Raw genomic sequence first — 23,223 nt, forward strand, 5'->3', positions numbered from 1 at the left:
TTTAGGTTGTGGTTAAGGACAACTTGAAGAATAATGCTGGGCTGAGGCTGGGAGGTAAGTTAGCTGAAGACAGGGACAACATGAGCAGAAGCCTGGCCTATTCTTCATACATGTTACTTTGCCACTGCCTTTTTTTGTAGTGTGGCAGACAACATTGCCTATTTGCTTGGTATCCAAGCTATCAGATTATTAAGCAAAAGTACTAAATGCAGAGCTTCGTGACAGTGACTAGAAGTCTTCCTCTAGGTTACTGTTCCCCAAACTTGAGAACTCTGACCATTAAAGTGTTGTCACACCCTACATCAAAAAATTGCTGCATGAAAAGTTAAATATTATTATTTTAGGTGATTATTTGGTGCTAATATGATTTTAGACACGGAAGTGAACATGGGTAGCAAAATCGGTATAGCATTACAAGGTTATAAGGTGGTCATACATATACTCATATACAAAATGAAATGGTTTTTAGCAAGAGCTTTTTTTAGGAACCATAACGTGTGTGCCAATCAGTTACCAGCTATCAGTTAATTTTTTGGCGTTGAGTTTATTCATTTACAATTTACACTTCTTTTGTCTCTTCACTTACTGGAAATTGAATTATCGTTTATTATTTTAGAAAAAAACAAAACCAAAAAGTTAAAAAGTGAGAGTATAAAAAGATGAATGAGAAGAGCCCTTCCCTTATGAAACTACCTGGAAACAAGTTAAAGAACAGATATAGATGCGATGAACTGTGAAAGCCTTGCAAATTCCCATCCTTTTAGAACTTCCTGTTCATCATGATTTTGCAAGCATTGATAGTAATTCTGCAGCTATAATCCTAAAATTGTCTTCTGACAATGGAAAATCTGACAACTAGAATTTTTTGAATTTTAGTCTTTCTAGTTTGGGAACTTCTTGAAGACATACATGTTGCATTCCTGGCACTTTGCGTGTATAGTTAAGTACCTTATAAACCTAATTGATTGGTTGACTAGTCATGAAATACTTAAAATGTTCTTTGAATGTCTCTCCTGGAAGAATGCCTCAAATGTGGAACTTCTGTTACTGTGTGTATTATAAGAATAAGACAGTTGCCCAATTCTTGATCCTGTTAGAAGAAATCTCTGCTTTTCTCATATGTTCAACATTAAATGCTAAATGAAGGGTGGGGTTTCTGCAGACATTATACAGTTTTTTTCTTCAGATATTTATCATCAAACTTTTGTTATTCTAATCAATTATTTTATCCTTCAACATTTACTAGAAATTATAAAATGTAATCTTAAATTCTGTATTTTAGATAGCAGACTTTTATCTTGCCAAAAGCTGATTAAAGTAGCAATAAATTAGTAAATCCTCATAAAGGAAATTTCATATTACCTAAATAATAAGTTATAATCTTGTTGTAAACTATGTTATCAGTTTCTCTTTTTTCCATGTCAGATGTGGTCTATAGAACAATGATTTTCAATCTGGGTATTCTGAAACTGCCACTGTTGTGATTTATTTTGGTCACAATATTTAGTCCATCTTGAAATTTTAAATTACATTATTGTAAAATCATGTTTTCCTTTTTACTTGCATTTAAAATGTTCTTAATTTCTTTTTCTGATGTTTCCTCATTACTGGAGCGTTTTTTAAAATCCATGTATCTTATCTGTATAATTGATACCTTTGTAAAAAGTACAGTATTTGAAAAATTATTCTTTGCATTTGCTAACACGATCCTTTTATAATTTTCTTTCTATTTATTCAGAGGTCTTCTCTTTCTGCTCTTATTGTGCTGATCATCCCTTAAATGTTTTCTGTCCTCAGGATTCTCTAAGTCTCCTATTTGCCTTTAGTGATCTCGGCAGATTTGCTTTTGCTATCACTTAAATGCTTTTGGTTTTTAAATTTGTTTCTAGTTTAGATCAATTGTCTGCTACAGGATATCCCACCTTCAAGTTTACCTCAAATTTAATGTGTGCAAAACAGAATTCATTCTCTCTTCTTGATATCCTCCTTTTACCCCAGAGTGTATCCTCTTGTGTTCCTTGTTGGTCAGTGACACCAGCGTCCAACCAGTTGTCCAAACAGTTGTCCAAACTTTCCTATTTCCTCCTCTTTACCTTCTATACTCAGTTGTTTCCAAGTCAGCTTCCTGCAAGTTTGCCTAGGCATTTTTCTCATGTTGCAGAACTTTATGCTTACTTTCAAATTAAAACCACATTGTTTAAACCTCTAAAGAGCCTTAATAGATGTGGCTCCTTTTGCCTGGGAATAACAATCCTCTCCTCTTTGCCTAATTTCTACTTTTTCTTCAAGACTTAATTTAGTCATTACTTCTTGCAGAAAGGTTTGTTATCCCATTAGCTATCATCTCATAGCAACCTGTGATAGTTGTTATCACAGAGATAATTCTTTCTGTATGTGATTATCTTTTCCCACCAGATTACGAGCTACTAAAAGGCCAGGGATTGTGGCCTGTATTTGTATTCCCTACATTTAGTTTAGTGCCTAGGGCATGGTAGGCTTCACTAAATGCTTGTTAAAAGAATACATGAGATTGGGTATTGTTTTTCCCAATTATGTATATTTCTGAGGCACATTTGTTTTTTGGTTTTCAGAGGGTAGCAGTTTCACCTTTGTCCCTTTCTGAGTTTAGAACCAACTGAAATACAGAAATATAAGAGTCAGTCTGAAGCAAGTCAAAATACCAGTTTTACTACTAGTAAAGCTGGGTTGGAGAATACATCTTGTTCTTTGTCCATTAGCAGTCTTTCTATTACTTTTCCTCCAAATCTAAACTTTCCAATGATGTATCTCAGGGACACCCCAAGTTAGCAGAGCAAACACATTGACCAAGCCTTTTGCAAGGAAGACACATTGATTCAAACTGCCCTATAACTCCATGGAGATCATGTAAAGATACACGCTTCCAGACCCAGGTATGCATATAAGCAGGAAGAATGAATTGCAGACTGCAGATCTGAAGGAGAAACTCTTAAGAGTTTGTTTATTCATTCATTTAACAGGTATTGAGCTCTTACCATGTGCTGGATGGACATTGTGCAGATGGTGCAGATATAGATTTGGTGCTTATGTTTTAGAGCCTACTAGGTTCCTTTTTCCAGACTGACAAGTAAAATAAGTCACTTTTCCTCTTATAGCAGAAGTCTTCTCTAGGGAAGATAGGAACAGATGAATAGAATAGTTTATCTAAAGGTATAACCTGTTCTCTAGCCATTGCATGTAAAATAATTCCCAAGGACTGATAATTTTAAGAACACGGTGGAATGAAATACAGAGAAACATATCAGCACAATCGTAAGAAAAGAGAAATTTCAAAGGTCTGGTCATGTTTTAGAAAAACGTGGAAAATTTGATAATGATAATTTCACTTTTCCTTTACTATACTTGAAATACTTGGCTTAGGATTTTAAAGACCGAAAATTTCGTCCTGATTTATTTCTGACATGAGTCTGCCAAGTATTCATTTATACAAGTTACTTAGAAAATCTACTCCCTAATGTGAGGTCTGGTGGCAGCATTTGAAAATAATGGGGAAATTTTAGTGGTCTTAGCCACAAATACCAGCTCCCCGTTGCCAGTGATAGGTCTTTATCACATCAGCATCTCCTGTGAAGTCTTCTGAATGTCATAGCATTCGTTATTTTTCTCACTCATTTGGTCTCCTGGTTCTTTATAGTGCTATTTATGATTCAATTATTGTAATATATAAGATGATCTTACGAGGTGCAGCCTATATTATAACTTATCTATTGCATAACTTAGATAAGGACAGTTTCCCGAATACCTGAAGTACACAATAAGAAAAAGTCATATGCTAAATTCTCTGCGTCATTATACAAGGGGAGTGGTTCTCTAGAGCAATGGCTCCCGAATAAACGTGGGTGTGCGCGAGGGCCATGGTGGGAAGGGGAGGCTTATTTTTAGAAAGAGGAATTCTGGTATCCCATCCCAGGGATTGAGTCAGAAAGTCCTGGGTTGGGGGCAGGGAGTATTCACTTTTAAAAGTACTCTAGGAGATTCTTCTTCAGAGGGCTCATAGGCCACCCTTGGAGAAGCATTGTACTATGGAAACATAGTTGGCTTTGATTGTATTTATTCCAAGGCAACCTTGTATGATTAAAGAATAAATACAAACAGTAAGAGAAGATTTTTATGAATGTTGATTTTGTTAGGGAGTTAGAAGTTGTGGTAATTGTTTCTTAGAGATGTGTTGATGTTAAACGTTTGATAGACCAATCAGTATAATTAGGTATATATAGTTATACCCAAAGACTGAGGGTAAATCCAGTCATTTCCTGTTGTTATTATTTTGTTTGCATCTAGCTTTGTTTTTAGTAAAGGAACTATATATTTTGTTTTCTGTAACGTTGATTTCTTACAATCTTGATATATATGAAACTTCTTGATATCAGGAACCAGTTGTATGAATATTTGCAAATTTCACAATGCCTTATATGTAGTAGACATTTTGTAAAACATTTTCATTACAAATGTTGAATAAATGAGCTTTCTATAAAAATTGTTGCATTATTTGATACATGGTAAGTGTTATGGTTATAGTTATTATATATGAAAAAAAACAGCTAACATCTTAGGGTTTTTCATTTGTTTTACTGGTCTTCCATGTGTCTTTTTGTCTTCATCTTTGTCTGCCCTGACTGGATTGTTGCTGCTTTTCTTCATTTTGCAGCTGTAGCTGAAAATTTGACTATTTGATACCTTTAGACATGTTCCAATCTGCAGGAGAATAAGTAGGATTATCCTGGCTCCTGGTTTGCCTGGGATGGTCAAGGTTTATGCCACTGGTCCTGGCATAATTAATAATAGCACCCCCCAGCCACTCTCAAAATGCCAAATCATATAAGTTCATTTGAAGCTTGAAACCATGTAAATAAGTGATTTGCAAGTTGAGTTCTTGCCTTCACATATTCTTGCCACAATCCCATTTTTTGTTGTACTAATGTTATTGGTTCTTTCTGTATTTTGATTTCTAATTGTGAGCATTTTGGAGACCCCCTAATTTGAGGTGTCTTTATTTTTTATGAGAATTTTTGTGTTTTGTATGTGGAATTTTTAATTTACCTTAATAGTATTTTTAAACTATAGAAGGTTTTAGTTGTCTCAAAATAATTTGTTCTTTTAAAATGGTTTAGAAATGAGTGACAGACAGTTCCTGGGTCATTAGCTTATGTTCAAGCATTGATATAACAAAAGCAGTTTTCAAAAAGACATTTAACAATGTTCCTTGGTGTTCCATGAATATTTATTCAGGTTGTTAAAAGTCCTTTACAGGAAATATTTAGCTTATAAATAGGCTAATAAAAGGGAAGCTGTAAGTTCAGTTTCTTTTGTCTTCTTAGTATTAAAGGAAGCTGTTAGCAGAAACACAGATCTCAGTTTTTAAGGTAAAATACTCCTATACATGTTGGCTAGCTTTGTTACTTTGTGTATTTACCAAGATTTTCTCTGAGACATGGAAGTAAGTTCCTATAGAAAGCTCCAAAGATATTGATTGATTGGTTGAAATACGCTCTATAAATGGAAACTGTCTCCATAATGACTTTACCAATTGTTTCCCTACAAATATAGGGAAACACTTTATTTTTGCCAACAAGTGCTTTTGTTAGACTGCATTTTAGTAGGACTCTTAGAACATGTTAGTGCTTAGTACTATTATAAATTCACTCTTAGTTCCATTATAAATTGTGGATAGTCTGATTTGCCTTATGCCTTTCCTCTGTTTTTCTCCCTCTTAATCATGATCCCTAACATTTGTCTTAGACCACTACATAATTACTACACTCCTCTAAAACATATTAATTATGCAAAGTAAATTTCAATGTGATAGTACCATGGTTTGCATTAAAGAAGAAAGTCACTGTTTGCGTCTTTTTAAAAAAACAGTTACAACAATGAAAATGTTCTTTTTTTAGTTCTAAGAGTACTACTGACATTGTAGAAGACATTAGTCAATCTTTTATATGTTAAAAAAGGGAATCACATACTGTTTCAGTTTTTATTTTTGCATCATTTGATTACTTACCTCTGTAGATTGGGACACCGGGGCGGTATAGTCTTCTCGCCAAGACTCTTCCCCCTGAGCACATCGAAGATGGTCAGTGACATGCAGGGTCCAGGGAGATGGTCTTGAAAATAGGGATGAACCATGCAGTGTTGTACAGTGGTGGGACAGAGGTATGAGTACTTTTCTCTCCTGGTTGCAGCTCTGGTTTCTCTTTCATCCATTGGGTTGTTTCCTATTTTGCAAACTAAGCCAGGATCGGATGAAATGAAAAGGGAATTATATTATCTGATTTAATATTTGTGTTAATTTTTTTTCAAATGATGATTCTAGAAGCTTTTCGAATGAAATCTCTCAGAATAATATTTTCCAAAAGCCAGGATTGTTTTGTATTTTATTGCTCTTGTCTTTGTGTAACTCTGCTGAGTAATATTTAATTTTTTTCCAATAAATATGATAATATATAGTAAAGTTAAATTGAAGTGTAAGTCTACAACATGATTACTAATAAGTAGGATAATGTCTAAAATTAAAACTTTTTAAATTAAAAATTGTAATAGTGGGAAAAAATCAGATATAAAGTATAAACCAGTTGGTTGCCTCAGGAAAAAAAGGTGCTGTTTTTTTTTTCTACAGTTTTCCAGAATTGTTTGGAGAAGTGTACAAGAGTTTTGTCTGTGTTATGCCTATTATAGAGCAAAGTATTGCAATGTAAGGAGAAGACCATCTTTTAAAACAGAATTGGAGCTTTAATTCTATTTATTGCTTTGTTGTCCTCTTTTCCATAAGGTTTATGTGCCTAGGAATTAAAAACAAGTAGTGAAATTGAGAATGAAAGGAGAGAAGGTATACGATTATATGTGGAAAGAATCATGTAATAAAATACTCCTCTAATGGATTAAAATTCTTTTAAAAGGAACACTTTTCTGAAGATAAGATTATTTTGTTCCCTTTCTTTTGACCCCATATCTAATTAGTCACCAAACTCTTTTCATGTTTTCCCACTTTTCTTTCAAAGCTCTGGGACACTAGAATATGCATTTTTTTTTTCCCATGTGCCATCCTGCCTAGTGTTGCTTGCGTTGTTCCATTTGATTACAGTTGTCCTTCACTGTCTCTAGTTTATTCCTGTAGTTCAGTCTTACTCGTTCTTCACGGGATTCCTCAGTATCCAGTTCAAGTTCCATGTCCTTGGTAAAACCTCTTTTCACTTTAGCTGCAAGTTGTTTTCTGTCTCCTCTGAACCTCTGTGGTGCTTACGACCATGCAGTCTATTTGACATTGGAGAGCCTTTGTCCTAAAATGTCCAAATTTTGTTTTAAAACTTAATTTTTAAACCTTTGTCTTTTAAAGTATGTAGTCACCTTTTTAAGTCCTTGTAGTTGTCGTTTGTAGCATAGTGTGCTAAAATAACACCTATATTACAGGCTTTATAGATAATACATGTGTGTATGTGTGTATATATATAAATACAGAATTATATATAATACGTGTGTGTGTGTGTGTGTGTGTGTATTGCTCTTTGGGTAGCTCTGTTGAGTAATATTTAATTTTTTTTCTGATAAGTATGATAATATGCAGTACACAGACATATTTAGCTTTACTGCATATTACATATATGTGTATATACACACACATACACACATATTATATGTAAATTGTTTTGGTACCTGGAAAGGATATGTGTGAGTGGAACTGTAATATTGCTAAATATTTTTGATTGTATGAAGTAAATGTCTTGTTCTGACATCAACTGAATGAGTAACTTGACTTTTAATTTTAACCTTGGAGGGAATATATGTGAGGCAGACTCTTTTAAAGGGTTTTGGATACCACAGAGCTAGAGTTCTTGAAGTGGTTAATTTTTAAAATCTTCTAATAGAAAGTCTGTCTCTTTTCACCTTGATTACTGGTGGCCTCTGCTAGACCTAAAAATAAAGCATGAATTGTTCAAAGTGATTCATTTGACATTGTCATCTGTTTGTTGGAAAAATCATATCATTCTGGCACTTATTTAGTGTTTTATGGTGGACAGTGTACTTTATTGATTTTTATAGCGTATAGGAGCAGATTTTTTTTATTTTATTATTATTATACTTTAAGTTTTAGGGTACATGTGCACAATGTGCATGTTAGTTACATATGTATACATGTGCCATGCTGGTGTGCTGTACCCATTAACTCATCATTTAGCATTAGGTGTATCTCCTAATGCTATCCCTCCCCCCTCCCCCCACCCCACAACAGTCCCCGGTGTGTGATGTTCCCCTTCCTGTGTCCATGTGTTCTCATTGTTCAGTTCCCACTTATGAGTGAGAACATGCGGTGTTTGGTTTTTTGTCCTTGCGATAGTTTACTCACTTTATATTTTGTTTCCTTATTTATTTAGGAAAAAGCATTTTTATAAATGTCTGCTTTATGCCTGACATGCATAACAATGAGTAAGATATATGGGCTTTGCATTTGAGGGATTCATATTCTGGTAGTGAAGACAGACACATATGTATAAATAAGAGCAGTAGATTGTTACAGATGCTATGATAGAAATATATAATGAAGGCATGAAGGACCAAAATCCAGTAATCATAGGCACTGTCATTTAAAAGTATGAAATCTATTGAGCCATACATATGTCAGTGAATTTCTATTATGTTACATGTAAGAATTAAATGAGAGAATTGCTACATAGAAGGTATAGATACTATTATTGTATGCTTTTATAGATGATGAAACAAACTTAATTCAAAGCCATACAGTCAGTTTCCATAATATTAATACAATCTAAGCATTCTTCATCTCCAGTGACAGTGTTACTAACTTAGCATTTTTGTTTTGGAGGATAGCTTTATACCAAGTAGCCAGTGGCGTGGTGGCAGTTAGTGGTGGAGACATCAATATTTCCAGTTAAATTATCATTGAATAATATAATCCCTTGAAAGTGGTAGTTGCTTATTTTTAAAGGGGTCTTTTTTTTTTAATGATCCAAGTCCCCAAATTTATAGAGTTGCATAGGAAAGCAAATGTTATCAGAAACCAGAAGTACTCACTGTTCAACCAACCACTTACAATATTGGTTCCCAGTATTCAGAATTCTCCTAGTACCTTTGAGTGCCTGCGTGCCTAATCCACACTATCAGTTTCACCTTGAGTTTCTCTATGCAGCTGCTCAAGTCCTTCTATGAATGCTTCTTTGAGACAGGATGGATTGGAAATTAGCTTTAATACCTCATTATTGAAGGAGGAGGATGTTTCCTCTTCTAGAGGCCAATTGGCATCACTACTGTTTAGGGACTAAGAGGCATTGCTGAATCTATATGAGAATGATGTTAGGGGAGCAAAGGAGAAAAATTTTCTCGCGGTGTTGAGTAGATAAAACAAACTGCTTGGTTCTTCTACTATACTATTACAACACTGAACGCTTCTACGATCAAATGTGTGGGAGATTTTCCCCAAGCACCGAGCCAGCAATTCCCCAGCTGGGTGTCCTCTAATGTAATTCAGTTCTTAGCAATATTTACCTGGAGGTAGTGTCACAGCCCACAGGTTGAGGGCTCTGTCCCACAGGACTGCCTTCCCCCGCCCCCTTCCCCCGCAGCACACACACACACTCACATACACACACACACACGCTCTCTCTGTCTCTCTGTCTCTCTCTCAAGATGCCAATTGGAAGCCCCAGGTTGTTTTACCTGTGCTTCTGCCAGCTATAAATCAGGATTCCCACACTCCCTCCTTGGGCTCAGCTAATTTGCTAGAGTGGCTCACAGAACTTAGGGAAATACTTTACTTACATTTACCAGTTTATTATGAAGGCTATTAGGAAGGAGACAGATGAACAGCCAGATGGAAAAGATGCATAGGTCCAAGTATGGGAGAAGGAGTGAGAAGTTTCCATATATATTTGCTCCAGGTAAGTCACCCTCCGGGAACTTGCATGTGTCCAGCCACCTGGAAGCCCATCCACACCCAGTCCTTTTGGGTTTTTATTTATAGAGGCTTCACTATAAAGGCGCGATTGATTAAGTCATTGGCCACCCGTAACCAACTTAACTATCAGCCCCTCCCACATCCTTAGAGATTAGGGGTTGTGGCTGAAAGTCCCCATCCTCTGGTCATGCCTTGGTCTTTACTGTGACTAACCCACAGCAGAAGCTATCCTTGAGCCCCCAGCCATCAGTCAACTCATTAGTGTACACAGTGACACTTGGCACTTTGGAGAACCTAAGGCTATCAGAAGCTATTTGTTAGGAAATGGGAAGACCAAATGTATATTTCACAATATCACAGATGTCTTTAAAGAAATGTTACTTCAGGAGTATGTAAAATTTACTCATAAAAAAGAGCTTATTAAGTGTGTTTATGTGGCTTCTACACTCTAGGTACTTTTTATGTATTATTAATTTAATGCCCTTAACTGTGAGAAGTAGGTAGTAGGATTTTCCTGTTCACTGACTAAGGCTCAGAGAGCTGTATTGAATAGATTACTCCTGAGCCTATGTGTACACTACTATAATATTCAGCCTGGCACTTTTTTGGTTATAATTTATCCACTGTGTCTGAATTCTATTTTCCCAAAGTTATCCCACTTGAGCCTTCCTATTTCATATTCTTCTAGTATATCATAATCAGAGTTCTGAATTCCACATGCTGTAGGAGGAGAATAGTGGACAGTTTTCTCTTTTATGTGCTGGAATTAATTTATTTTTACTGATAATAGTATTTATTGAATATTTCCTAGGTGACAAACACTGCAAAGGCACTAGACATGCAATTGGGGAAAAGAACTGCAATATAGAATTAAATTTAAAGGAAGAATTTATATTGCTTAGGCTTGGCAGTTGTTGGAGACTTTCTGTGATATGCTCAGCCCCTTCTTTTTTTTTTTTTCTTTTGGGAAAGAGGAAGTTGGGAAGAGGTCAAAAATATATTAGTTTTGGGACCCAAGTGAGTTTGTTGGAAGGGATCAGAAGCCAGGATGAGGAGGAACTAAAGGAATGCTTTAAGGAAAGGGGGTATATGTAGGCTTGCTTTCTTATTTAACCTGTATGAAAAACCTACTTTTATTAAGCCAGCAATATAAGTACTTTAATAGTATCTTATTTAAGCTAGTTGGCTTTGCTAGCAGAACTTGATATGGATATTATCAAGTTCTTGATAGCTTTATATTTGATGTCAATGACAAGTTAGGTAAGTTACAGTACTTCTGTGCCCTCTGCTAATTAATTAGAAGTAAAGTGAACTAGGCATTTCCTGAAGAGTAGGTAAAAGGATCTAGAGTCAGAAAGATCGACTAGAAAATAGTCTGATACAACATGAAGGACTATGTTCAGGTACCTGCAGCTGAACTCGAAAAGCCTTATGAATTTATTTCAACAAGGGAGTCACCTACATTTCTATACTTGAGTAGGTCCAATGATTTTATTTTACTTGTTCTTGTGATATTTATAAGTAGAATATTCTTATTTATTTAAAAGTCTATATAGTAATTTCTTTTGTGATTATTATTGCTGTTATTTCAACCTTACATTGTCTTTGATATAATTTTATAAAAACCTGAAATTGTAAATGAAAAATTTTAACCTATATGCCTTCTTTATAGTGGGTAGTTTTTTATTTTTAGTAAGTGGTCAAAAAGGTGTTTTTGTTTTGTGTTGGGCCTTCCTGAGAAACTCACTGTGATCATTTATTTCCCTATATGGCAATGCATCCCTCATCTCATTGCACACACATTTCTGCAATTATGTTCATTGGTCATGATTTATGGAAAGCTAAAATATTTAAAGTAATTTAGAAATTTGCTAGTACTTGAGTTTAGTGTGGCGGTTACTCTTTGAAGTCATCAGGTCTGGGTTGGAATTGCAGTTCCTCAGATCCTCCCCAGCTGGGTGTTACTGGACAAAACTGGCCTCTCTAAGCTGGTGTCCTCATTTATCCAATGGAGATGATCATAACCCTCAGAGAGTTGCGATAGGAGTGAGTGAATACTGTTGTAACATCCTTAGTACAGTGCTGTACACGTCATCTTCAGAAAATGGTAATTGTCCCTCCTGCTACTGATATAGTTATGGTTGTGAACCATATGTAAAATTTATTGTGATTTTTAAATTATGGGCTTACAACAAAGATTTTTATGCTATTGGGAATCCTATCTTAAGGGCCCTTGATCATCATCTGCTTACCCTGATTGTAATACTCCTCTTACTGCATTACTAATAATAGCTACCATTTTATTGAGTGCTTGCTTAATAAGAGCTTTATATACAATTTTATTTAATTCTCATTATTATGAAGAAGGCATTATTACATCTATTTTTACTGATGGGGAAACTTGAGTGTAGTAAGACAAAGTAACCCACCCAGCCCAGCTGGACGGAGGGAGACTGATTCACTTCAGATCTGTCTATTCCAAAGCCCATGTTCTTTAACCCATGGCTGTCCACTAGAAGCTTCACCATTTGCTTATCTGTCTCTCCTGGTAAACCTAAGCTTCCCAAAAGTGGGAACTGGACATTGTTTGCATTCCAAGGTTACATTTGTATTTCAAGCTCTTTTAAACTAAAAGCAGTGTATAGTGTATAACATCAGAAGTGTTAATGTAAGTGAAACTTAATAGCTTATTAAGAATCTTTCTTATTGAAAATAACAAAATTTCCCATTCTTACAGAAAACTCAAAGCATTAGGACTTGTTTTGTAGACGTATGGCTAGTCTGTGCCATGCTAACAATTTGAATTTACTATATTTGGCTTTGCATTAGTGTTCACTAAGTACTCACTTAATCTTCTTTTCAGGTTATAAGCTTCTTTCATCATTGCAATACAGGACCTGGCTCAGTGCTTGTGTGCTTAATACATATTTGATTTTAATTTATTTCCGTGTCAGTATTAATGTTGATCTGAAGTATTTTTAGATTATTTCAGTTGTTTGGGATTCATCAGTGAGCAAAACAATGATCCCTGCCTTCATCTGAGTTTGTCCTGGTGAGGGGGCACAGATGAGGACCAGTAAACACAATAGAAAGTTTATTTAATGTGTTAGGTGATAAGTGCTATGGGAAAAAGAAGGTAGAGCAGGGTAAGGGTGGTCAGAGAGGAGTAGATGAAGAATTGAAGAAGGTGACAGAGTTATTATAGCTGTTAGTAGATACTTGGGCATGCCCCAGGCAGAGGGAACAGTGAGAGCTAAGATCCAAAGGAGGGGGCCCAGCTGGTTAGAATTAGCGGGGAGACCACTGTGGCTGTAGTATAGTGGATTGCAACAGGTGGGTGGGGGTATGCCGGAGTTGTGGGGAGATGACATCAGAAAGGAGGTAAAGGGGGCACGGACGATGTTTTCACTTTGTCAGATGAATTTGGCAGGATGTGTATGCATGTTACATAAAAATTCTTAGAAGCTGTGTGTCTTTGGAGTAAGGATAAGAAATTTAACTTTGTCTTTTCTTAATCATTGATTACATTTTCTTTCTTTGTGACAGTTTGAACTTTGTATTTTATATAGCCCATTAATATTCAGAAACTTGAATTTCCAGGCCAGTTTACAATATTAATAATATCTATATTTCTTGATTTTTTTTTTTAAACAGGAGTATGCTGCTGCTGTTCCGCTTTGCGTCCTCGCTACAAACGCCTGGTGGACAACATATTCCCTGAAGATCCAAAAGTAATTTGATCTACATCTACTGATCCTTCTCTTTGCTGACCCATTCTGCCCCCCGCTGACCTCCCTAAGGTTTCCCTAATTTCATTTCTCTACTTTTACCCTTACATCTCATCATTTATACTACTTTTTTAATACTTTTCTTTTTTTTACTCTTAAATGACCCATGCTTGCTTGTCTAGTTTTCAGATCCTTTTAGTAGATTAGGCACAAATCTGGAAAAATGGACAGTTGATGTTCTTTTATAGTTTATATAGTGTCTAAGTAACACTGTCTCATTAATTTATGTTCATTAGTTTATGAACCAGTGCCAGATTATTTAAACTAAGTGCTCACGATACCACTGTGAACAGAGAGGTTTTCTGCTCTCATTATGCACATATATAAGTAAATTTGTAATTACAATTTCTTGTAAAAAAAAAAAAATGTTGTACTAGACAAATGAAGTATGGGCTGCTCCTGGAGTAGACAGGAGTGACACCCAATTTGGGTTGAGGAGAAGAAAGCCTAGAGGAAATAAAATCTAAGCTAAGATCCAAAGAATAAATAGGGATTGACCACACAGTTTTTAGAAGAGAACTGAGAGGTAAAGAAAGATTGTTTCAGGCAGAGTTTTTCTTTTTACTTAAATACTATTTAATTTTTTTATAACAATTATTTTATTTGTGAAGATTACTGGTTTCAAAGCAACTGGTTGGGGTGATTTTGTTTCACATTGCCTCAACCTTTGTAAGACTTCTGTAGTCTCATGTTAAATGAATATGAACAAAAAAAAAGTTACATGGCTTTTGACTTCCAAAATTTGCTTTATTTTAAAATGTAACAAACTGTATAAAGCTTTTGGTTATCTTAACATTAATTTAATGTTGATATATCTTATTTTTAACCAAATCTGTTTAAACATTCAGTTATGTAGAGGAGGTTAATCAATTAAATATTATTGGCTGCCAGATATCCTGGATAATTTGTGGCATATTAAAAACCCTAAGATACGGTACTGCCTTGAAGGACCTTTCCATCCAGTAACTGACATAAAGCAGAAACTTACTAAATATGAAATTACAATGCATAAATCAGTAAGTAAAATGCTAAGTAAATCAGGTGGAAAGTTTTTACCTCTAAAGCAGGTAGGTATCACTGTGGGTTGGGAACCTCTGGGAAGCATTCACAGAGGAAATGAGATTTGCTGAGCTTTGAAGGATGTATACCATCTGGAGAGGTAGACAAGATTAGTCTCTTTATTGCAAGTAAGGGGAAAGAGAAAAGACATGGGAAAGCAAGACATATTTGAAGCCTAGAGCAAGTTATCCATCAGACTTCAAGTGAAGGTTTATATAACCTAATTGTAGAGTGTAAGGGTGGTAATCATGTTGACCATGATTTCTCATTTGAAATTTCAGATGTTATCAGTTAGTAGACTGAATATCCAAATAATTATTTTCCTGAGAAGTCTGGGACATATGGTTACTGAAGGTAAGGTGGAGGCCAGATTTTAGAGGATTGTGAATGCCAAGCAAGGCCTCTACTTTAGTCACTTTAACTTGTAGGCAGTGAGGGAGCTTTGGACACTTGATCGTTGAAATGACCACGGGTAAATTAGAGAAAGGATCCTTATTTTTGCCAAGGATTTATATAAGATTTGTTTAAATAGCAATCTTTAAAATAAGATTTTAAAAAAGGAAAAGATCTACATGAACCTTGAATATATATGGAAAACATTACTCAATTTGCCATATTTCTTATTTTTAATTTATTAAAACAAACAAATCTTGTGATATGTCCATAATGGGTCAGACAGTAGGTACCCAAATGCAGAAGCAAACATGTCATAGTCCCTGCCTTGAAAGAGAAATCTAGTAAGGGGGACAGATAAACAGTTTCTTAAAATTAGTAGCCAGATGATCTTGGGCAAGTCCCTTGTTTTCTCATCATGTAATGGAAGTGATAGACAGTACCAATCTCATAAGGTTCTCATGAGGACTAAATGAGTTAATGCAGCTCTTTATTCACTGTTGCTTTCCTCATGTCTGTCATTGTGCCTGGCACATAGTTGGCACTCAATATTTGTTCAATGAATGAAAAGATAATCTGATAAAATACAATAGTGGAGATAAGTACTGTGAGCTAAAAGAACATGTAGTTGGAACATCTCACCCAAACTTGGAGCAGGGGCTGTTGGGAGGGTGCAACACATTTTTGGAAGAAGCTAAGACCTGAAGGATGAGTAGGAATTATCCAGGTGAACTGGAGAAGGGTTCCTGGGCAAAGAGATGAGTTGAGTGAAAGAAGTCTTGCGCAAAATATATGATTTGTAAACTGTATGATTCTATTTATGTCAGATGCATGCTGATTCATAGTGATAAAAAGCAGAGCAGTGGTTGCCTGAAGAGGGAGAGATGGCCTGCAAAGGACATGGGGAATCTTTCGTAAATGATGAAAATGTTCTGTACATGTTGAACATCCCTAATCCAAAAACCTGAAATCTGAAATGCTCTGAAATCCAAAACTTTTTGAGCACTGACATGATACAAGGAAATGCTCACTGGAGCATTTTGGATTTTGAATTTTTGGATTAGGGATATCTAAGTAGTTAAGTATCTGCAAATACGCCAAAATCTGAAAAAATAGCCAAAGTTGAAACACTTCTCATCCCAAGCATTTTGGATGAGGTATCCTCACCTGTATCTTATTTTCAGCAGTGTCTTCACAGATGTATACAACTGTAACATTTCCAATTATATACTGTAAGTCAATGCAGTTATTTATATGTAGATTATTCCTCAATAAAATTAGTAAGGGATTAAAAATATAGGAGAGACACAATTGTATTTAAATGATGATGTGGAGGAACTGATACAGAGAGAGAGGTCAAAGAACCAGGAATAAGAGAGGCTAACTGATGGAGCCAGATCATGGAACTGTGTGTGGAAGACAGCTAGAGCAGAGGCAAACCAATTCCTCCTAGACAGGAAAACTAGATTGCTTCACTTTGCCTAGGGCAGGGTTTCTCAACTTAGGTTCAGTTGACATTTTGGTCCAGATAATTACTTACTTTTGGGGGCTATTTTGTGCATTGTGAGATATTTAGAAACATCCCTGGCCTCTACCTACTAGATCCCAGTACTAACCTTCACCCATCTATGACAACCCATAATGCCTTTAGACATTGCCCTGGAGGGGCTCAGTTACCCCTAGTTAAGATCTACTGGCCTAGCAGGCACTGAGAAAGCAGGGATGTTTTGCCAGTAAATACTAATCAGATGGCTTCCACCTTCTCCAGGAAAGAGAAGAGCTCATTTGCTGTCTGAGAGAGGGGAGAGGCACCAAAGTAGCAAGTTTGAGGAAAACGGAGTAGGTACAAAATATGAGGGGGTGACTCAACTAGGGAAACAGCAAAATAGCCAAAGAACATTGAGGGACCAGTTGAAGGTGAAAACACACATCTACACAATTTTTGTTGCAGATTCACCGTCTAACATAGTTTCCCTTTCTCCCTTCTCACCTATTCCAATATTCCTAAGCAACTCTTACTTGGGTTATATACGGCCAAGAAACTTATGTGGTAATTGGGGAGAATTTATGCACCCGTTGCACATCATCTTTTAAAAGGCAGAGACAAATGACCGTTTTATAATCCCATATCAGGAACCTGTTGTTGCTTTTTAAATATGTTGAATAAGTATAGATTCTACAGCTCTGAATACTTTGTCATTTATTAATTACAGCAAAAACTTATAATGATATCACTGACTTCTGAATCATTAAAAAAGCCATATGTTTACTATCGTAAAAGTAAATGAGTAAAACAGGCTTAATAACATTTCACATTTTTAAACTGAAACAAATTTTGTTTGAAATCTTTTTACATCTATATCCCATTCCCTATATACTACAGATAATTGAGCTATGTCTCTATAAAGGAAGATGGTAGAGTCTAATTTGCTGTTTGTGCTTTGCATAAATGGGGCATTGTAAAAAATTTTTTGAAAGTTCTGTGTATCCATCATGGTGAATATTAGCACTAAGGAGGTTATGTACAGAAGGGTTCTACATAAGTATCGTTTAATCCCCAGTCCAAAAAGGGAAATTGTAAAGCAGGCAACACTTAAAAATATAATAAGCATGAAAATATAGGTAATCTATTTATCTTGTTATTGTTTTTAGGATGGCCTTGTGAAAGCTGATATGGAGAAATTGACATTTTATGCAGTATCTGCTCCGGAGAAACTGGATCGAATTGGTTCTTACCTGGCAGAAAGGTTGAGCAGGGATGTTGTCAGACATCGTTCTGGGTAAGGAAACTAATGGCTGCTCAAATAGTATCTTTGGAAAATTCTTTCTAGACTTTTGAATCATTCTGTAGATTTTTTTGCCATTTAGTGAGACAAAGATAATATATAGAGGATAAAACATTGTAATATTATACAAAGAAATGTATAATACTCCGATAGATGCTGTGGCTTTTTTTACTTTCCTGGTGGTCAGGTTTTGTGAGTAGACTATCTTAGTTGACTGAGTTACCTTTAGCTTGTGTCTATTGATTTTTGAGACTTTTCTAATGGGAAATAGTAGAAATTGACTCGCTTAGTCTATCAGTGCAATACTGTAATTTAAAAACAAGTCTCTAAATTGAAAACAAACAGAAAGATCCTGTTAACCAGATGATTTTTTTTTCACACAGCTTCAGTTTTACCTCTCGGAGGAGTAATAAGAGAGAACCATGTTAGGCTTAGATATCAAGGCCCAGGAAATTCAAGCATGCTGATTTGGAACTGTGCTAGCTATACTCTTACTGATAAATAGAAGTCTACCATCCTACTATATTCTCTGTGCTCGCGCAATAATAACTTTGCAATTTGGATTATAAATACTTTTTCATTCTGTCATTTTATGATCCAAGTTCATTGGAGTATTCTATTCTCCAAGTGATATATTAGCTTTCTGTACCTTTGCGTTGTTACCACTTAGAACATTTTAGTAAGTCATGGCACACATAGCTTTATGGTTGATTGTTGAAGGAAAATTAAAAAGACTGAATTTTAATTTTGTTTTAGATTTACCCTTTAAAAATTGATACATAATATTTTACATATTATGGAGTACCTGTGAGTATTTGTCACATGTACAGAATATGTAAAGATCAAGTCAGGGTATTTGGGCTATCCATCACCTCAATTTATTTATTATTTCTGTGTGTTGGGAACACTTTAAGTCCTTTTCTAGCTACTCTGAGATATACAGCACATTGTTGCTAACTTTAGTCACCCTACTGTGCTGTTGAACTTTAGAACTTATTTCTTTTATCTAATTTTGTAAGTTTGTATTCATTAACCAACGTCTCTTCATCCCTCCACACCCCACCCCCGCAACTGCACTTATATGCCCTTCCTAGCCTCTGGTATCTGTCTGAATTTTAAGTACAAGATGTAAAATCTGATGAATTGTAAAGTAATATTTATGAGATTTTTAAAATAATATTATGTTGCTGATAGTGTTTTATCTACTCATATTTAGACATATAAGTAGATTATATTGGAAATTGTCACATTACTTTAATAATTATTTTGGGTCAGATACAAGTAAATATGGTTAAAAGTCTGGAAAATAGAAAATGTCCATATTTACAAAGAAAAATACACACAAAGTTAATGTTAAAGAAGCTCAGATGGTTAAGGAGAAAATGGAGGAATACAGTGTATATTTTCTGTATACTTCGATAAAAGGATTATTTTATAACCTACAAGATATTAGTGCTGTGTGAGAATTAAGATTTTACTTAGGAGTTACTAAATTTGCATTTCTTTCTTCGGTGTATTTCAATAGACTTATTTCAGTTCTTCAATGGAAAGCACTTAGGAGAGTTAAGAGAGGTAGAAATGCTTTGATGTTCTTTTTGTCCTACATGTAGGTATGTTTTGATTGCTATGGAGGCACTGGACCAACTTCTCATGGCTTGCCATTCTCAAAGCATTAAACCATTTGTAGAAAGCTTTCTTCATATGGTGGCAAAGCTGCTGGAATCGGGGGAACCAAAACTTCAAGTTCTTGGAACAAATTCTGTGAGTAAAACTATTCTGTTACTAAATTTATGCTTAATTAGCATATCTAGAATTAATTACTTCTTAGAATGACTTTACCTGGTAAAGGCAAATTCCCTGAATAGGGCACTTGAACAGTCAACACAAATTAAGATAATTAGAATACTTTGCCTTTCACTTTTTCTACTGTTTCTTGTGAAATCTGTGGTATTAACTAATCATAATAGAATATCTGCCTGTAAATGCATACTTGTCATTTTTATTTTCTATTGGTCTTTTATTGCAACACTAACTTTGTGTCCTACATTCCTTTTGAGTTTCATGCCTTTTCATTAATTAAGGTTGTTTCCATTTTTATGGCTAGTATGAATAATGCTGCTATGAAGATTTGTGTACAGGTTTTTGTGTGGATGTATGTTTTTCATTCTCTTGGGTATATACTTGGTAGTGTAATTGCTGAGTCATGTAGTAACTGTGTTTAACTGTTTTCCAAAGTGGTTGCATTATTTTACATTCCCACCACCAACATGAGTGTTGTTTCTCCACATCCTCATCAGTACTTGTTATTGTCTATCTTTTTTTATTTTAACCATCCTAGAGGGTCTGAAGTGGTATCTCATTGTGGTTTTGATTTTCATTTCCCTAATGATTAATGGTAAAACTCTGCACGTGCTCGTTGACTGTTGGGTATATTTTCTTTGGAGAAATGTCTATTCAAATCCTTTCCCTCCTTTTTTCAATTGTCTTTTTATTGTTGAGTTGTAAAAGTTCTTTATATATTCTTGATAGGAGTACTTTATCAGATATATGATTTGCAGATATCTTCTCCATTTCTATGGTTTTGTCTTTTCACTTTCTTCATGGTATGCTTTGAGTCACTAAAGTTTTGATTTTGATGAAGTCCAGTTCCTTTTTTTTTCCCCTTTTGTTGTTGGTGTGTAATGTGTGTTTGGGGGGTGGTGGGCGGGTATGCTTTCAGTTTCATATTTAAGAAACTATTGCCTAATCCAAGATCAGAAAGGTTTACTCCTATAGTTTCTTCTAAGAGTTTTACAGTTTAAGTTTGTATTTAATAATCCATTTTGAGTTAGCTTTTGTATGTGATGTGAATTCAGCATTCAGCTTTATCCACATTTTGCGTGTGGATATTTAACTATGCCATTACTATCCGTTGAAAAGGCTGTTCTTTCCCTTGGAATGGTCTTGGCAGTCTTTTAAAAATAAATTTACCATAAAAGTTAAGGGTTTGTATGTTTATTCTTTTTTAGACTGTTTCTGAACTATTTCTGCTCACCATATTCATTTTCTTCTGTCTTAAACCATTGTCCCTTAAAATAAGTTTGGGGAAAGCATACCTACTTTAAAAAGAAAATAGTGATAATATTTCTTCTCTTGTCTTTAGTTTCATTGTATCACCTTCAGTCTTTCAGTTCCAACTTCTCTGAGAAACTTTAAGGCATTCAACCTACATGAATACTGTATGTTTCCATTCAGAGTTTTAATTAAAAAAAATCATATATTACCTGCTATTGTTTATGGATAATTATTTTCTGGTATAGGAAGAGGAAGTATGCGAGGTGCTGACAGTGTGGATTCCAAAGTCTGACTACCCCAGTTTGAACTACGCCTGTACCGCTTTCTAGCTGTATACGTTGAGCAAGTTATTTATTCTCTCCTTGCCTCGGTTTATCATCTGTGAAATGAGGAGAATGAGAATACCAATCTCGCAGGATTGTTGTGTGACATGAGTTGACATATATGATGCTCTTGAAAGAGTGCATGGCACTGTTAGTTATTACTGGTAGCAAGAGCGTTAAATAAACCCTCATTCAAAACTCTTAATATGATTTTTATCACTTACTTCAGCAGGAATATATTGGGTGGTTCCAAATGCATTTCGATGATGTGACAAGCTTAGTTTCAGGCAAGGTAGCTACTTAGGCTTCTCCTGTTTTGTTTACATTAGGTGAGGAACGTTTTGGGAAAGTAGCTTACTAGCTAGGGGGAGAATTTTAGTATACATTTCCAGAAATTTCTTTACTTTCACCCAGCAATGCCATTAGATTGTTTTAGTGAGTGATTTGGGCAAAAGACCAAATTCCCCAGTTACCTACCTTAATTTGAGTGAATTTTATTAAATGAAATGCCATGTTATCTTGACCAACATTAATTATCTAGTGTTTCCTGGTGGTCTAATTTTCTTAGTGGTGCTGAGTGCCTTATGTTGTCAAACATGACCAGTACTAATTTAAAATTTATTAATGGTGTTCGTACAGTTTAATTTGTTGACATTTTCCTCTTCATGCTAATGCCAACTCAGTATGACAGTAATAGATGCAATGTATTTCGGTTCTCCTTTGTTTCAGAAATTGTGCTAGATACTTTTTATTTTTACCTCTTTTTTATTGTAAAGTGTTTCAAATATAGAAAAGTGTGGAGCATAATATAGTATAGCTGTATACCTACTGATTGAAGAAAGAAAAATATTAATATCAATAAATGATAATATATAATTTTTGTTATAAATAATACATAATGGTAATACATGTTAACACTATGCAACATTGGTTCATGTGTTTTAAAATAAATAATACAGTATATGCTAGATATTTTACATATATTAATTATGTCATGATTCTCAACCCTTCAAGCTTAGAAATATTATTTTCATTTTATAGATGAGGAATTACAGCTAAATAACTTGTTCAAAGACAGTGAAGTAATGCTGTATATAATAGGGGGATTCAATCTTAGGCCTTTCTTAGTACAAAGCTTGTGTTGTTTGTGCAATGATAAATACACTGTCATTATTATGGATTAAGATTTAGGGAAAGCACACATTATGTTTCTTCTTTTTTCTTCCTCTTGTTTTCTAAAAGTTTGTTATTAAGAAGTTTCTTTTGGGTTGGTGCAGTGGTTCATGCCTGTAATCTGGGTGCTTTGGGAGGCCAAAGCAGGAGGATCATTTGAGGCCAGGAGTTCAAGAGCAGCCTGGGCAACCTGGCAAGACTCCCATTGTTACAAAAATAAAATTAAATCAAAAAATTAGACAGGTTTGGTGGTGCGTGCCTGTAGTCCTGACGCCTTGGGAGGCTGAGGCGGGAGGATCACTTGAGCCTAGGAATTCAAGGCTCAGTGAGCTATGATCACACTACTGCACTGCAGCCTGGGCAACAGAGCAAGACCCTATCTCAAGAAAAGAAAGTTTCTTCTGTATTAATGTCGTATTTGATGTTTTGTTTGTTACTTATTTTTATATTGCTTGTTAATATGACAGTGTATGAAATTAAATGTATTTGGCCCACACTTTTGAAGACGGTGATATATATTAAATTATTTGTGTTTTTTAGTTCGTCAAATTTGCAAATATTGAAGAAGACACACCATCCTATCACAGACGTTATGACTTTTTTGTGTCTCGATTCAGTGCCATGTGCCATTCCTGTCATAGTGATCCAGAAATACGAACAGAGTATGTATTATTTTACTTTATGATCTATAGTAAGTAATT

General features: G+C 35.1%; 1 protein-coding gene across 5 annotated transcripts in view; it reads left to right on the forward strand.

Moving 5' to 3' along the window:
• The window catches only part of EFR3A (EFR3 homolog A), a 109,601-nt gene that overhangs the window by 23,057 nt on the left and 63,321 nt on the right, over window positions 1–23,223 (forward strand). For 2 of the 5 annotated variants that reach the window (XM_002819435.6, XM_024251081.3), the window contains exons 2-5: window positions 13,601–13,677; window positions 17,839–17,966; window positions 19,583–19,733; window positions 23,063–23,184. In XM_002819435.6, the coding sequence (XP_002819481.3) occupies window positions 13,601–13,677; window positions 17,839–17,966; window positions 19,583–19,733; window positions 23,063–23,184 (478 nt within the window). Of the gene's footprint in view, window positions 1–13,600; window positions 13,747–16,935; window positions 17,030–17,838; window positions 17,967–19,582; window positions 19,734–23,062; window positions 23,185–23,223 lie in introns of those variants that run through there. The other 3 variants (XM_054518827.2, XM_024251082.3, XM_024251083.3) reach the window with 3 other exon arrangements.

Source organism: Pongo abelii, chromosome 7 (assembly GCF_028885655.2).
Source record: "Pongo abelii isolate AG06213 chromosome 7, NHGRI_mPonAbe1-v2.0_pri, whole genome shotgun sequence".
Lineage (NCBI taxonomy): Eukaryota > Metazoa > Chordata > Mammalia > Primates > Hominidae > Pongo > Pongo abelii.